This window comes from Cupressus sempervirens, chromosome 5 (assembly GCF_028749045.1).
Source record: "Cupressus sempervirens isolate cs-2001-9-10 chromosome 5, ASM2874904v1, whole genome shotgun sequence".
NCBI classification, from domain to species: domain Eukaryota; kingdom Viridiplantae; phylum Streptophyta; class Pinopsida; order Cupressales; family Cupressaceae; genus Cupressus; species Cupressus sempervirens.
The window spans coordinates 596289588-596306343 of record NC_143122.1 but is presented as its reverse complement, the minus strand read 5'-3'; the positions used below and the strand labels follow the sequence as shown (position 1 = coordinate 596306343).

At 37.7% G+C, this 16756-nt stretch overlaps 1 protein-coding gene across 2 annotated transcripts in view; it reads right to left on the bottom strand.

The window, feature by feature from the left end:
* LOC149557334 (prolyl 4-hydroxylase 1-like) overlaps positions 1-16756 on the bottom strand; it is a 249672-nt gene that overhangs the window by 18145 nt on the left and 214771 nt on the right. For both annotated transcript variants that reach the window (XM_089832005.1, XM_089832006.1), the window contains exons 8-10: positions 10127-10197; positions 9934-9985; positions 9712-9798 (exon numbers count right to left, since the gene is read on the bottom strand). In XM_089832005.1, coding sequence (XP_089688131.1) covers positions 9712-9798; positions 9934-9985; positions 10127-10197 — 210 coding nt within the window. The remainder of the gene's footprint in view (positions 1-9711; positions 9799-9933; positions 9986-10126; positions 10198-16756) is intronic.

The window sequence follows — 16756 nt, the reverse complement described above, 5'->3', positions numbered from 1 at the left end:
TTATAACACATTCAAGACATAAGTTACATAAAGGGAGTTATGTTTTATCCCACATTGAGAAAATGAAGGATTGAGCTCTTGTGAGAACACTTTAAAAGAAATTGAAGAGCTTCTTTTTAGTATGCTTGGATGAAGATTAATGTTATGTTGCTGGATATCTGATTATCGGGCTTGGAGGACGGAATCCCTCTTTGCTAGCATTCTCTTCGTTGTTGAAAGACACAGTCAAGAGGATTAAAGGTGTTTCCAAACACATTGGGTTTCATATAGTGTTTTGCTACAGTGCGCGTGAATAGTGTTTTGCTACAGTGCGGATGAATAGTGATTTTGCTACAGTGCGCATGAATAGTGTTTTGCTACAGTGCGGATGAATAGTGTTTTGCTACAGTGTGCATGAATAGTGTTTTGTTACAATGCGGATGAATAGTGAATTTGCTACAGTGCGTGAACAGTATTTGCCACAAGTTTATTGTTTATTCTTGCTGATTTGAGGGTTTGGAAAGCTGCCAACTACATCTGCAAAAATACTACAGCAACTAATTCCAGGTTTCTTCTGTCAAATTTTTATACTTTGCATTGTAGTTGTTAAATACGAGACTAATATTTGTCGCAGCATGTTAAACAATTGTATGAGCACATTTACATGGCAAAAATTAATTAGCAAATAAAAAGTTTCAGATTTTCCTATATATTGTAGTATGTGTGCCAAGTGTTTGACAAAAATGCTATGTTGAGTTATTAAGAAAATCAATTGATATCATAAAGCAGCTTGCAAGTTTCTTTATTTTGGAAAAAAATAGGGAAGGATATTACACCATTCATCAACTAGATCCCTAGATCCCATGTTAATCCAAGTAATGTCACTACACCTGAGGGCTGTAAAACTATGAATGTCATCGTATCCAAACTCAAACTGAGTATAACTGCGACCCAACTCTCAACAAGCCATAGATACATATGGCCAACCCCTGGATCCCAAACATTGATGGCATAACCAGATGATATGATGAGATAAAAATGTATCCAGAAGCTATGTATACCCCAGTAGGTAGTGACGACCTGTCCTAAATAGATGATGTAGGAAACGAGTTGGCTAACACCTGAAATCAACACCAAGGGCACATAAAAGAAAATATTGTCATCGCCTAAATACATAGGGGTCATAAGAAAGAATGAAGCTAGAAAAGAATTCCCTATGATCAACACATAACTCTCTTGAATCCTCCACCAGGACCTATTTAACTGCTAAAATAAGAAATCCATCCAACCTATATATAAGTTAGAATTTGGAACCATGTAAAGGTTGAACGAAAGAGGGGTAGTAATAGTCACTTCACCACACCAATCCTATGACCAAGGTTCATCGTTAAGAACTGTAGCTTGATCTGAATCTCTAAAGTCAAGGTTATCCTCTTACTGGAAATCAAGAGGCACTCTCTCCTCTACCTCAAAAAGTGGGTTATTGAAATCCAAACAGCATCTACCTCAAACAAAGGGTTGTCTATAGACTGAAAGTGATCTGAAGTTTTGGAACTTGGTTGCTTGGGGCAACTATCCAAATCATATGTTTGTTGAATGCTATCAAGTTCATCAATTACCTCTAGGAAAAATTCCTGCCTCTCTTTATCCTCATGTTCCCTAAAATGATTTGTGCTCCGAATCTGATTTTCCACTTCTTGAAGAGAAAACTAAGTATCAACTAATGCAGTGCAAGGCAAGAGATTCCCCAAAAGAGATGTCCTAGCCTCTAGCAAATAACCACACAGCAAAAACACAACACAAGATAACAACAATGCACAATCTGATACCAAATCACAATTCTTTACTTATAAAAAAACTGTTAACATGCAGTATGCTTGGCTGTAAGGCCTTCTAGGTTGCGGCCAAATACAACAACAATTACAATAATAGTTCTACAAGATCCCTCAAGATCCAATCCAAACCCTAGCTAGTCCAGATCCACAATTGGTTAAGAACACCAAGAAGAATCCACACTTGTACCCTTAGGTCCACCAAGCTATTCTTTGGTTCTCAAGCCGCAACCATAGCTCTTCTCATAAATGTGCAACTCTATCCCAATCCTGCCTAAACTGCCTCACATTTAGCACTCTGTCTACAGACTAAGGAAAACTCGCCCTTCAGCTACTCTCCAGACTCACTCCTCTGAAATGAATGAATCACTCCATTAATGAATTGCCAAAAGACTCCACAAGACCCCCTACTTATACCCAACTAAGCCACAAGTTGGCCTAGCAATTACAAATTAAATAAACCCCTTACATTAAATGCATATTTAAGCCACAAGTCGGCTCACAACAATAAATTAAATACCCATATAGAAATTATATACCAAAAGTTGCCTCACAGACAACTCGGCACCCACAAGGACCAAGACCAAACCGAGTGTCAACAAAACCAAGCCGAGCACTAGTAAATTCCTAAGCATCACCGAGCTCGCAGTGCAAACCGAGCACTACAAACCATGCCGAGCACCAATCAAAGAACCTTCCAAAGCAACTACGGAGCCTCCTCCCATCAACTCCAATGTAGTCATAGAGAAAACCCAAGATGCTCCTGCATCAAACTCCCCAAGTAAACAGAAAAGTGTGTCCCACACTTTGATGCCCAAAGAAAGATCAACAACCATCTTCATCTTCACCAAAGGTTTCCACTCCAACAAGGACAAGAAAACCAATCTGTAAATCATCCACATTTGCATCATTTTGTCAAACACCAGAATCTCAACCATCCAATCAGCATGCTTACTCCTAGGAACAAACTGAACATAATGCTTCATCAACAAATCCTCATCCACAATAGCAACTAGTGAATCCACACCAGTAGCAACAAACTCCACCTCCACAGTAATATGTAGATCTCCATCAGCACATGCAAAACTCACAACACCAACAATCTCATTGCTCACAACAAGATGCTCTCCAACATACAACTCATCACCAATAGCAACCAGATCATCCACAACCAAATGCTCTACAATCTCTATGTTAGACTCAACCAACTGATCAGGAAACCAATCTCCATCCTAGCATCAACATGGTTGGGAATGTCCTCAGAAACAACCTCAAGATGCTCTATAAGTTTTGTATCAGACTCCACAAACTGATCAACAAAACCAACCTCTTCCACCTTGACCTTGCCATGCCATCTTCTCTCACGAACAAGTCTCTTAACCGGCCAGACAACTCTCTTCCGGATTAGTAGACTCCAACTCCATAAACATCCACGAAATATCTTCCTCACCCCATCCTTAACTCGATCAACCAAGCTAGCTTCAAATCAAGCAAACGTCTTAGAAAACCTCCTCTCCACCACATCACGGAGATTCGCAATCATTCGAAGGTCCAATCATCTCAGAGCCATCTTCCAAGATCTTCATAAACCCTCTGCAACAAATCCTTCCCACACTCCTTGTGATAAACTCGAATTGTTTGCAAGTCAGATCACAACCTGCCAACTCGCATGAACAATCAGGAACCAAATCACAAGTCCAGGAACATGGACCTGCAATACACAAACTCCCTACAATCATGCCTCAACAAGATCTACCTTCCATCTTGGCATCCATTGATCCATCTATAAGCCCTCTGAAATTTGCAAGTCAGAAACACGATCTTCCACCTAGCAAACAAGAGATCTAGGACTCCCGAAAGAAAATCCACCACCAGATCAAGATCTTCGCAGATCTACTTCTCTCAACCCAAATCTTGGTGCAAACTGCCACAACTTCGATGATCTATCTACACACTCAGGAACAACCTTGCTCTGATACCACCTGACGTAGTGCAAGGCAGGAGAATCCCCAAAGGAGATGTCCTAGCCCCCAACAAATAACCAGATAGCAGAAACACAACACAAGATAACAACAATGCACAATTTGATACCAAATCACAAATCTTTATTTATAAAATAATTGTTTACATGCAATATGCCTGGCTGTAAGGCCTTCCATGTTACGGCCAAATACAACAGCAATTAGAATAATAGTTCTACAAGATCCCTCGAGATCCAATCCAAACCCTAGCTAGTCCAGATCCACAACTAGTTAAGAACACCAAGAAGAATCTACACTTGTACCCTCAAGTCCACCAAGCTATTCTTTGGTTCTCAAGCTCTTCTCACAAATGTGCAACTCTATCCCAATTCTGTCGTAAATTACCTCACATTCGGCGCTCTGTCTACAGACTCAGGAAAACTTGCCCTTCAGCTACTCTCCAGACTCACTACTCCGAAATGAATGAATCACTCCATTAATGAATAGCCAAAAGACTCCACAAGACCCCCTTACTTATGGCCAACTAAGCCACAAGTCGGCCTAGCAATTACAAATTAAATAAACCCCTTGCATTAAATGCATATTTAAGCAACAAGTCAGCTCACAACACTAAATTAAATACCCATATAGAAATTAAATACCAAAAGGCAGCTCACAGACAACTCAGCACCCACAGGGATCGAGACCAAACCGAGTGTCAACAAAACCAAGCCGAGCACCAGTAAATTCCTAAGCATCACCAAGCTCACAGTGCAAACCGAGCACCACAGACCATGCTAAGCTCCCAGACCATGCCGAGCTCTCAGAGCATGCCGCACACCAGTCAAAGAACCTTCCAAAGCAACTACAAAGCCTCCTCCCATGAACTCCAAAGTAGTCATTGAGAGAACCCAAGATGCTCCTGCTGCCTCACGAACATACTTAAGCTTCTTGTTGAGCTCCTTAATCTCATTCCTTTCTTTATTCAATTGGTCGACATAGGATCCAACAAACTTAAGAGTATAATTCCTGTCAAAAAGCAAACGTAAGTAATCTGACTTCATAGATTCAAGGGCTCTTTTGACCACCTATAGATCAGCAACAAGCCAATCTCTTTTCTCTTCCCTTTGTGCCTTCCTATAGAGATCCTCAACCATCTTGTGAGTGCTGTCATAATGTACCAAAGATGCCACAACTCTATCTTCATTAACCTTCAACTGGTTCTTTAAGGTATGCATTTCATGATTGTCATTTTAAAGTGGTTCATCGTTTTACAATGTCATCTCGATATGTTCATCTAATTTTATGTCATGGGTATCAGAAATATATGGTTCATCACAAATATTCCAACTTGCTATTACCTTGTGTGCAATCGACCTCATCAACCTGTTTGTCAACACTAACCTTCAATTCACCAACATAGAAACTTGCACCCTGAGTAACATCCTCTACATGATCGCTAGAAGGTTGTAAATCAATGCTGCTCCTCTTTAACAAGAACCTCTATTCGATGATTTTGATCGGCTAGAAATTCCTCGTACACATTTTTTCCTTGGTCTTTTGCAAGGAGATCTTGAACTAATTCAAAATACTTTTTTTTTCCCATATCAGTCTTATTTTGCTACTCTAGATGAAGACCCAAGTAATCACTGAATGATAAATCATTCTGAATTCGGGTAGAAATTTTTTTATACTCCTTGTAAATGTTGAGTATTTCTATTCTTATACCTGCTGATTATGGCACCCACAGTCCAGAATATTTAGCTCTTTCTATATCTCTTTTTGTGTCTTCGTGTTTCAGACTACACCATTTATGTTCATCAAATTCTATACTACCACCTCCAACCTTCTTTACATTAATATTACTTCTTGGCGACAATCTTCTTGTATTTACATGTCTCTTGGAATAATTGTGAAATTCTTGCTCTAAATTTACTTCTTCACACTTTATGATTTTCTAGAGAACCAATCACCATTGGCTGTAAACATGAACGGGTTATAACATTTTTTTGATTTGCTGTTGCTTTTTCAAAAAGCTGATTGATGTCATCATTTTGTGTCTTGAGCTTCATCTGCTGATTATTTTGCAGATGTGAAGGTTCTTGAAACAAACCCAAGTCTTTGAAAATGTTGTTCAAGGACCCCTATCCCAATCCTGCCATATGTTCATTATTAGCACCGCTTATCATTGCATTTGGCAAAAAACTATCGGATCTCATCTGCCCAGCATTGTTCTACATATTTCCTCTTGCAAAGACTTGAAGATGGGGGTCCATGTATGTTTGTTCTCCACCACCAATGTCACTGCTTATATATGCTTCATTTGCAACACTTCTCTATGTTCTTTGGATATCCTCGCAAGTCATAGATTGCAAGCAAGGGGCCTCTATCTCCTCACCATTATTTGGAAAACCTGTTTTGGACAGCTCTAATGCACTTGTCCATGAAGGTGGATTGTTCTCATGCCCATTGTTAATCTTGCTACCACCTACAACCACATTCTTGGTTGGCATACTTAAACCATCAATTCTTGTGGTAACAATTGGAGAGAATATTTCCCTTCCAAAATATTCACCTTGGCCTAGTGTTAGGCTTGAGTTTTCTCTATTTCTATAAGGCCCCAAAGAGACTTTTGAAAAGGAATACCCAATGGACTGTCTTCAATTTGCTTAGAAAATTGTCCTTGTAATGGTTGTTTTAGTCCTAGGAGTGCATATTGCTTAGGGCCAACTTCACTTGCATTAAGTGGACTATATCGCATTTTATCAAGTGCAAAATGTGGAATTGTCTTCCGATGTGTCTGAGCTTGATATCCTAAGGAATCCACAACCAATTCCTCATTTTCACTTAGTTGTCTTAGAATAGATTTTTGGTCTAAAAAGGCACCACCAACATCATCTCCAGATTCACCTTCTTCAAATTCAGATGAATGAGTTTGCCCATTCCATTCAGATGGGCTAGCACTTGAAGCATAGGTTGTCTATGCCAACAAAGAACTCGTGTGTGCTTGATTTGGATATGAAGCTATATGTCCCACCAAATTTATTGCTTGTGCACCTTTTTCTGAATGTGCAAAACATGGAGCTCCACCTCTATTACCCTCTTTGACTTCTCCATAATGAACAAGAACAGTATGCTCATATTGCTCATCAAGCATCTAGTAACATCGTCTCTGGAAGTTCTCATTATCTTCACACTGAGCATAATAAGAATGAAGGACATCAATACTACCAGCCAAGGGCGGTGTGATTAGTTGAACCCTCACGCTAGAATGTATTTTGAGGATGCCATTGTTGTGACCCATTCAAACTATTAATATTTCCAGCCACGCTTCTCACAAACGTCTATAGGTATGCGGTTCCAAACTGACATGTGTTTACATCTATTCAAGTGTCTAATGTGTACCTCGAACCATATTGGCACACACTAGTTTGATTTAGTAATTTTAAATTATTGTTTAAGCATTCATTATGAAATTCAGAGGGGGTGTTGTTACTTTGTTGATTCCCATACCCCTGTGATTACACTTGTCTTAGATGCCAACCTAGACAATTGACGGTTCATGTTTACTTTTGCTATTAAAATCACTATAGTTTTTTTTAACGCCTCCGTGCCAGAGAAGGAGAACTCCTTCGATTACATTCCATAATCACCAACTGTCAGTTACACTATAGATAGGACATGTTGCAATTTGGTGTTGCTCCTGTACAGTTCTCACCTCTTTATTGTCGTTGGTGGACAAGACTGACTTCACAAATATTGATGCAACTTTTGAATCTGGAAACCACGTTTTCGTTTCTTGTCGGGAGCTGCTCCAACAGTAAATTCATATGGCTAAGCAATTGCTCTATATCTAGCCAAAAGTTTGGATTCACGACTAGAAACGACAGTGAGACCTTGATATACACAATCAAAGTGTACCAACACAGTTGACCCTTTCTTAGCTCCAGGTCCCTTTCTTCTTTTAGATCGTAGTATTTGATCCCATCACCTCTTCACGCATTTGGTAGGAATTCACGAAACAACAATAGGAGCCAAGAATCATCTTTAAGCAAGAAACACCTGAATAAATTTATTCCACTGTTGCTGAAAGGAATATTAAGAGATGCCTACACACACACCATGACTAGCAATACCAAATGAAGATTTCAAAGCACTAAGCCTAATGATGCAATATTAGAGTTTCAACTATATCCTTATTTCTCCCGGGGTCATACCCGATTTTCTCCCCTAGGAGTGATTCATGACTCTAATCGCATTCCTTCTTCCTGCAGTGAAGAAATGAACTACCCATGGCCTCTTATGCCTGTCGTCCAAGCACCAAACTACCAATAGTGACCTGTATGTGCCCAATAACTTTGGAGAGTTCAATCACCAATTCTGCTAGTTGTCATGGAGCTTCAACAATCTGTAAATCGATGCATCAACTCAACTCTTATTTCTGAGCCTGTCATCCAAGCTTGTATCAGCCAATATAACAGTGTGACGGTTTAAGATAGTTGTTCCATATTTCAAAAGCATTAATCTCCAGTGTTTAGTCATTCCCCTTCTAGCAAGTAAGCTCTTTGTGTAGAAGGACGAGCAGCAATATTAACTAAATAAATTTGTTTTCTCCAACTCAGATCAAAAAATTTACAAGTGTAAATATTTGTCTCAGATAAAATTTCTGATGAATCCCTTGCCAAAGTTTATCATAGTAGTTCACACTGAGGTTGCTTCAAAAATAAATAATCTTTTCAGGCGGACTACTGAATTCTTTCTTTCTGAATAGACTCCATAGGATGGCAGAATGTTTTGGCTCTGATACCACTGAATTATCCCAAACCGGATATTTACTCAATTTTACCTCAAAATATGTTCAGAACTAAACATATGCAGTAGTATTACAAAAGAGAATAGAAACCAACAGAAACTCCACCATATATTAAGTTGTTCTTTCTCAAAATGATACCCAGGATTCAAGCATATAAAAATGCATTACAGACCCACAATATAAAACCAAAAAAATCTCATAAAACTCCTCAAACAACGTTATTGCATTATACAACAGCAATACAATAACCAGTACTAGAAATCCAATCTTAAATACAGTTTGATAGTCGGATTAGAATACTAATATAAGAACCTGTAAGTGCAAATGAAACACCTGAAGTGATGTCTCCCCGGACAATGGGTTTGCATCCACTGTCTGCTGGCACAAGGGGCTACGTCCTCACATTGGCTGAAAGTTGAAGCTTTCTGATTACTCTCCCAAGAGAGAAACTGAAATCTGAATAATAAAACCAAGAATCCCAAATGAAAGAGTCCCATCTCCTTTTATCCTCACAGTTGTGACTCTTTGACTTCCCTCATGGTTTTTCGTCTTATCTCTCCTTGTCCTTTTTGCCCACTTTGTAATATTAAATTGATCTTTAATATTTTGACTCCATGCTCTCCAAGTCAGTTTTAATTATAATATATAATATGCCTTTAATATTTCTAATGTACTAAAAAGGGGACATTACAATTACCCCTCATGAGAGTCTAGTGAGGTTGTTGGCAGAGTCCCTCACAGGCGTTTGGGGGCAAAGCATCTACGAAAGTCAAGGACATTACCCCTTCTGGAGTCGAGTGTAGCACTCTACTCCATTGTACCCAAATTAAGGCCTTGTGACAATTTTGTCAACATGTTGAGGGTATGCACTAAAAGATAAAATTGTGAAAATAACTATCAAAATGTAAATGAGTTTTTCCCTCTAGCTCACAATGTTTTGGGCAAGTAATTTTCCAAGAACTCGTGCCATCTCATTTCTAAATTCAGTAAGTTGAAGGTCAAGCCAAAAAAAATTGTCATGTGACTACTTAGCAAGCTTTAAATATAAGATTACCTTAGCAGCACTTTAAAAAAACTAACTTATTTGTAAATTTCACTTGAAATTACTATCGAATATCACTCCTACCATAGGGAAGTTGGTTTCTCCTCCTTGAAAATCATCACTCAAATACATGAGCATTGTTGCAATTCTTTGACCTCGTTTTATATTGTGCTGCACAATCAAATTTATGTCTTTAGCTAAGATGATTTGTTTGAATCAAAATTAGAAATAAATATTTTCTCACATGTCTATGGATAATTGAAATTATGAAAAGATAAGTTTATGGAATTTGTATCAGCTTTGTACCTCGTCTGAGAAATAATCATGATGAGGTTTGTAAAATTCACCTTTCTCGTATCTGTGTAATTTCAATGAAGTTAAGAAAACTGGAAAGAAATCTACATATTGAAACAATGCTAAAAGCTAGACTGAAAAAGACAATATTACAAAAGATTTCAGCTTTATAAGAAAGTAGACAAGATTCAAATGTATTCCATACCGTAGAATCTGCATTAATTCTCCATTTTCAGCTGGTACTTGAGAGTGTACTGAAATTCGTTTCTCAATTGCCTTTCAAAAAACCAAGTTATTGAAAATATTTTAGCATTTAAACCATTAAAAACCAAGAAACTGTAAACACAAATTTAGATAAAAATACACTAGCAAGCAATTTAAGACATTATTAATGTCAAACATGCAAGTATATATATTGCTAAAAAAGGTTTAATTGGATGAAATAATTCCAATAAAGAAAACATAATAATAACATCAGACTTTAATCCTTACTAGGAAAGGACAGACAGACTCAAAAAATTGCAGACTTTTACAATCTTATTAGTCAGAGTAAGCCAAATAGTGATAAGACAACATTAAACTGATGCATTACCAAAATCCAAGGGAATTGAGGACATTATAGATTATCATAACCTGAGAATTGGAATATTGTAAAGGCCATTCCAAGAATTTTGTGTCAATTATGCTAAGCCTTTGTTTGGGCAAACCATGTGAACCTAGTACATATAAAGTCAGCTGATAACTCGGGCATGACTTGGAGTCTATAGGAAAACTAAATGAGAGAAGCAGCTATATAATGAGCATTAAGTGAAGTTTAGACTGCCATGAAGGAGTTCTGATTGAGAAACCCTAACTAAAAGCCAAATGAGTTTATAAACATCTAATGATCAATTAATTTCTTTGCAGGTAAAATGTCATCTAACTAAGTGGAAATGATAATATATGCAACAATTAATTTTCTCTTCATTGTATGGGTTCTATTTAGATTACTGGACTTTGGGCGACAGGGGGTTGTGAGGGATTTTGACGACGCCTTAGTTCATTTTGAAACGCTTGGATTAGATATATTGTACCAAAGTTCCAAGAATCGCCAGAATTGCTGGTTTGACGATTTGATTTAGGCATGGCGATTTTTTTGGAGCTGATGAATCGAATCACCAATTTTTCACTATGAATTGCCGATTCATGTGATTCATGCAGAAAATCCCATGAATCGGCCGTGTGGCAAGCAAAAAACTGAACTCATTTTTTAATTAAAACACACGTTTTTTAATCTTTTTTATCGTCTTTCCTCTTTGTTTTAACCCTAAAGGGCCTTCTAATTGTTAAGCATGACCAGAATAGAGGAAAAGTGACAGAGAAGAAGAGAAAAGAAAAATCAAGGGTTTGCAACTAGCAAGAAGGAAGAACACCAAAGAGATCAAAAGTCCATTTGGGGATGCCATAAGATTGCATTGGGAGTATTAAGGAGTCAATAGCAACACTCCTCAACTCATTTGCAAAAGGTAAGTGTCGATTTATTTTGGCATGTTAGTGTATTATGCATTTTTTGTTAAACATTTTTAGCTTTCATCTGCAAATCTTGAATATTTTTTAGTTTTACAAAATTGCAAAGTAGGATTTGTTGTTTTGTAACTTTTGTTCATTAGTTTCAAACTTTGAGGTTTTACTCAAATTTTCTTATTGCAGCAGCCTTAGCTTTCATTTTCCAAAATGGTTAAAAAATATGAATGTTGGAAATATACCGAAGACTTTCCCTTGGAAGAACCAAATTTCAAACGAAATGTATGTTTTGTAAAGAAATAAATTCTGATGGTATTTATAGATTCAAATACCACATTGTTGCTATACCTAGACATGATATTACAATTTGCACTCAACAAAGTGCCAAGACAAAACAAAGTGCCAAGGCAAAACACACTTGTTTAGTGGCATTAGAAAATCATATGAACAAGAGAAATTGAATAAGAAAAAGCAACTTGAAAGGTTAACGGCTATTGGCTCACATGCTCCCATAGCCACATCGGCATCCGCATCCATAGCTTGTGTTGGATAGGGTTTTTCCAGGCCTCCTTTTTGTCTTGGTTCTAGTGCTCGTGCTAGTCAGTCTTATACTAAGATTGAGTCCAGCCTAGAGTGCAGAAGAATAGATTGGATAGCTACTTTGTGCCTTGCACTACCCCTGGCTCACAACCCATGCTTGAGAGCATGGGTTTGAACAAGGAGATTCGTGATGCTGCAAGAAAAGAAATTTGCAAATTTTGGTAATTTTGTAACATTGTCATGTCCCCAATTTTTGCCCTTCCTTAGTGACAACATTTCTAGCAAAGTTGGTCTATTATCTGGTTCCCATAGGCCAGCAGAGCATAGAGGGAACCAACCCAAGGGCTTTGAGAGTCATGCATGAGCTTCCCAAGTACTTTGGAGCAGTAGACAACAATTTCCTACAATTTAGGAGGGATTCCTAATTTGTAGGGATTGACTAAGAGTGGTCTAGGAGGCATTTAGAGACCTCGGCGAACGTTTTGGAGACTTAGAATGCATCTCCTATTTTTTAGGAGGAACTCCCAGTTCAGTGACAGTTCTCTCAGAGGTGCACATAGTAGGGGAGAGTCATTGGGACTCAATTTTGGTTGATTGGGGCAATCTCCTACTTTTTAGGAGCATCCCTAGATTTTAGGGATGGACTGCCAGTTGACCCATCTTGTTCGGCATCAGTCACAGACAGGTGAGAAGGTCAGATTCATGTTTGATTGGTCATTTTGGGGCTTTTGGGACCATTTGAGAAATATTTTAATATATTTAAATATTTCCTAAGTTGGTGATTAAATAAATTAAAATAAGATTAATAATATAACCATTTTGGAGTAATAAGGGGATTTTGGCTTCAGTTGATCGGGTACACCTATGTGTTATAGCTTGTTGGAAAGGTCTCGAATTATTATACATGATTTTTACTATCTGTACACTTTTTCGTGCCTTCAGCTATGAAATTTTAATAAAGTAATGTTTTTCCTATAGCATGGATGATTTTAATTGGGAAAATGTTATTTTATTATATTTTATTTAAAGGGCAAAGTGTAATTTCCCTTTAGGGTTCAATTTACAATTGGAAGGGGATATAAGGAGATGGAGACCTAATTTCTTATTATCTTTTGCATATTGAAAAACTTGTTTTTGTGAATTGGCTCTGAAAGAACAATTCTTCATCTGGGACGCAAACCCCAGGTTCTGGATTGGTTGGGACGTAGCCCTCAGCAGTTATTGGCATTGGATTCTTCAGACAGCGTGCGTTGCTATCAGGGACAGAGTACACCATTCTTTAATGTGGATTCAGGTTGCAGATTTATGGTTTCAGCATTACAGATTGATTCTTTCAGCTGAGACGTGATTCCTTGTAGTCTTACGGCTGCCATTTGCAGCAATTTGGCATCGTTGTTGGATGTAAGCTCCTTGGAACTGCATTGGATTTATTATTTGGCTTTATAAATCAGAAATCTGCCTAGTACGATTTATAGCAATTCTGATTTGGCTCTATGTTCTTATTTATTTTCAGTCTCCTCTCATGTTTATTGTTCATTATTTATTACTATTGTGAAAACTATCAAAAAACACAAAACAAAAACAAAACCTTCTACAACTTCTGTCTATTCTCAAAGACCATCAAAGAAATCACAGGAAAATATAGTTTATTAATTTAAAAACTACAGCAGATCAGCAAGGGCATCTATCAGGGATCTTTCAGTGGTATCAGAGCCTACATCCTAACAGCCTGTAGGGTTTGTGAGAAATTGTCACAACAAATTTTGGCATCTGGGTATTGGATAAAAAGTTTTGATAATTCATTTCAACATCTGGGTATTGGCTTAAAAGTTTTGATAATTCATTTTGGCATCTAGGTATTGGATAAAAGGTTTTGATAATTCATTTCAGCATCTGGGTACTGGTTAAAAAATTTTGATAATTCATTTTGGCATCTGGGTACTGGATCAAAAGTTTTGATAATTCATATTAGCAGTACGGGGTCAATTTTTGCTCTGGCATGTTAGTTTCAGTTGGTCAGCGTGATAGTTCATTATGGCAAAATTGTTAAGAGATATAACACTGTGGAAAGAATGGAAACAGTCACAACAAAAATTCAAAGTTCAATTGCAGCAGTTCAATGATTCTATGTCAAGGAAATTTGGACATGCTAGTGGATCATCATCTTCTTCTAGAAAGGATCCATTGCCACTAGATAGGAAAATGGAAGTAATTAGCATACTTGAGGAGTATAATACTCTTCCTCAATATGTTAGGGAGAACTTTCAATTCAAAGATTACATTGACATGCATCCAAAAATTTGTCATAAGGTTAAACTTGCAAAAAAGGAATACCATGCCATAGTTGATGATATGTTTTCATGTGAGAAAGAAGATTTGTGTCAACCTATCCATGTTCATGATAAAAACACCATAATGGATCAGTCACTTGCAGGGTATGCAGAAGAAAGGCATGAAGATGTGTTATCATTTGAGTTGCAACCTATGAAAAACAAAAATCAGTCATCATGTGGGATTCCTAAAGAAGAAATAACTCTAGATCAGGAGGAGACACATAGCACACCATTGATTCATCAAGTTGATCACAAAATGGAAGAGATTACAATCATGGATCAGTCCATTAGGGATGCTTAAAGCATGTCTCCAAGGTCTGATACCTATTCTAATTTTTGCAATAGTAGCTCTAGTCATGTGGTATCATCCATTTCACATGAAGGTAATGAGGTTGTTGAGTCTTCCTATGATGGTACTCAGGTTAAGTGTGTTGCACATGAGATTTATATTGTGGATTCAAACCACAAAGGTTTTGATTGTGTTTAGCCCACCTTGGAAGATGTGAAAAAGGCTCAAGAGACGTGCAATGGATGGTCACATAGAGCTAAGAAGGCCAAGATGCTTGCTGCCCAAGCAAGACAACACTTACAAGAGGTCAAGGAAAGATGCAATCAGCTTGATAATGCAAGAAGACAAAGAGAGTCATACATTAGATCCTTATTTCTTCCAAGGGAAAAAAGTGAGGATGTTGAGCATACAAGGGAAGAGCTTCTTGAGGTAAGTCCACAAGAAGAGCATGTTGAGATGTGTGAAGAGGAAAAGAGTTATGATTTAAAAAACTCAGTTTGGTCTAGTTTGCATCATGAAATTTATGACGTTCCTCTTTTAAAGAGCCCCTTAAAGGCTCCAAACAATGATGATATTAGTTTCACACTTGATGGACTAGCCACAAGTGTTATTTTCATTTGTGTGGAATGGAACATTATTGATTCTGATTTGGTTAGTCATGCATCATCTACAATGGAAGGACAACTGTGAAGATCATATGAAGTATCTTATCTTAAAGAGACGATTAGGGAGACTAAGAGGCTGCTTACTAAGAAGATATTGCATTTTGATAATGTTTGGTTTGTTCGGCATACTACACCTTGGAGTTTATTAGTAATGGAAAACATATCAGTTATGGAGATAGAGGTATGGATCAGATTTTGGGCAGCTAAGGCAGTTAATGGGACATGTTATATTCGTTTGAACACACCCCATGGACAGCACCTTTAGAGGAGTCACCTACCTTGGAAGGAGAGGCAAGAGAAGACCGCAAAAACATTGTGGAAAGGTATGAACATACTTCTGATTTTTTGACTTTGAACAGCAATTCTCTTTCATCTCATGAGTCAAACTTTGAACCTTGGGTTGGTTACATTCAAGTCGGGGTGTTCAAGTGTGAAGTTGATCCTTCCCTACCAAGAGTTGATGACACATTAAGTTGCATACCTAGTCGACCAGCCACAAAGAGCCTGTCTTTGTTGAGAATTAGAAACATCTCTCAATCATCAATGAGTTTATCACCTCTTCCATATGATAGGGCAACGATGTACCTTTTGATTGAAAATTCAGACTTTTTAAATATTACATTGGGCTTTCAAGATCAGAATATAAGGGACTTCGTTGGTTACATGGTTAAACAAAACATTTACTTAACAACCTTTAATGAAGGCACAGTAATTTGTGGAAATATAGGTAAAGTTGCAGCAGCTGTTTGGAAGGGTTGGAAAAGTATTCAACAAACTTTTTTTGCCGACGATTGGCTCATTTGTGAATTCCTAACAGCATTGGTTGTTGGTAGTAATTGTGGCTTCATTTGGAGTGAAGTTCTTAGTTGGTTAGATGAGGTACAGTTTCACAACAGCAACATAATGAGTATCAACATGCGAGAGGGATGTGTCAGTGCAAAGATTTGGGATCTTGGTATCAACATGTGTTGGGCATTTCTTCAGTGGATTCATATTGAGTTGCTTCACTTTTGGTATTCAGATGTTTACATCAGAGTAGCGCAGTGGTTGGGTGGAGCAACATTTCTCTGATCGATATGGGATTTAGGAATTGATAATCCTACAATGTTGGGTACAAATGACACATGCTTTGGTTTTTCTCATGATGGCATACATACTTCATCTTCAAGTTTGTCATCTACATCCATTGATATGGCAGTGGTATCCTTGTTGATTGGTGATTCCATAGTCTTCAATTCCTTATGGACAAGTGGTTGTTCAAGTTGGAATCATTTACTACTTGACTTGGCATTGACTACATCCATGATTCAGTATGAGGGCATTGAGGAGTGTTTCTTTGGGACATTTGTTGTTTGGCATTGGTATGATGACGTCTATGATATCATTCGAGTTGCTGGTCAGAATTATAGCAGCATTGTTAGGTGGTCATTTGGGTTGAAATACTGGTTTATGGGAGTTCACTTTCACACCTTGCTGGTCTGCTTCATTGTATGTATGTTTCATGG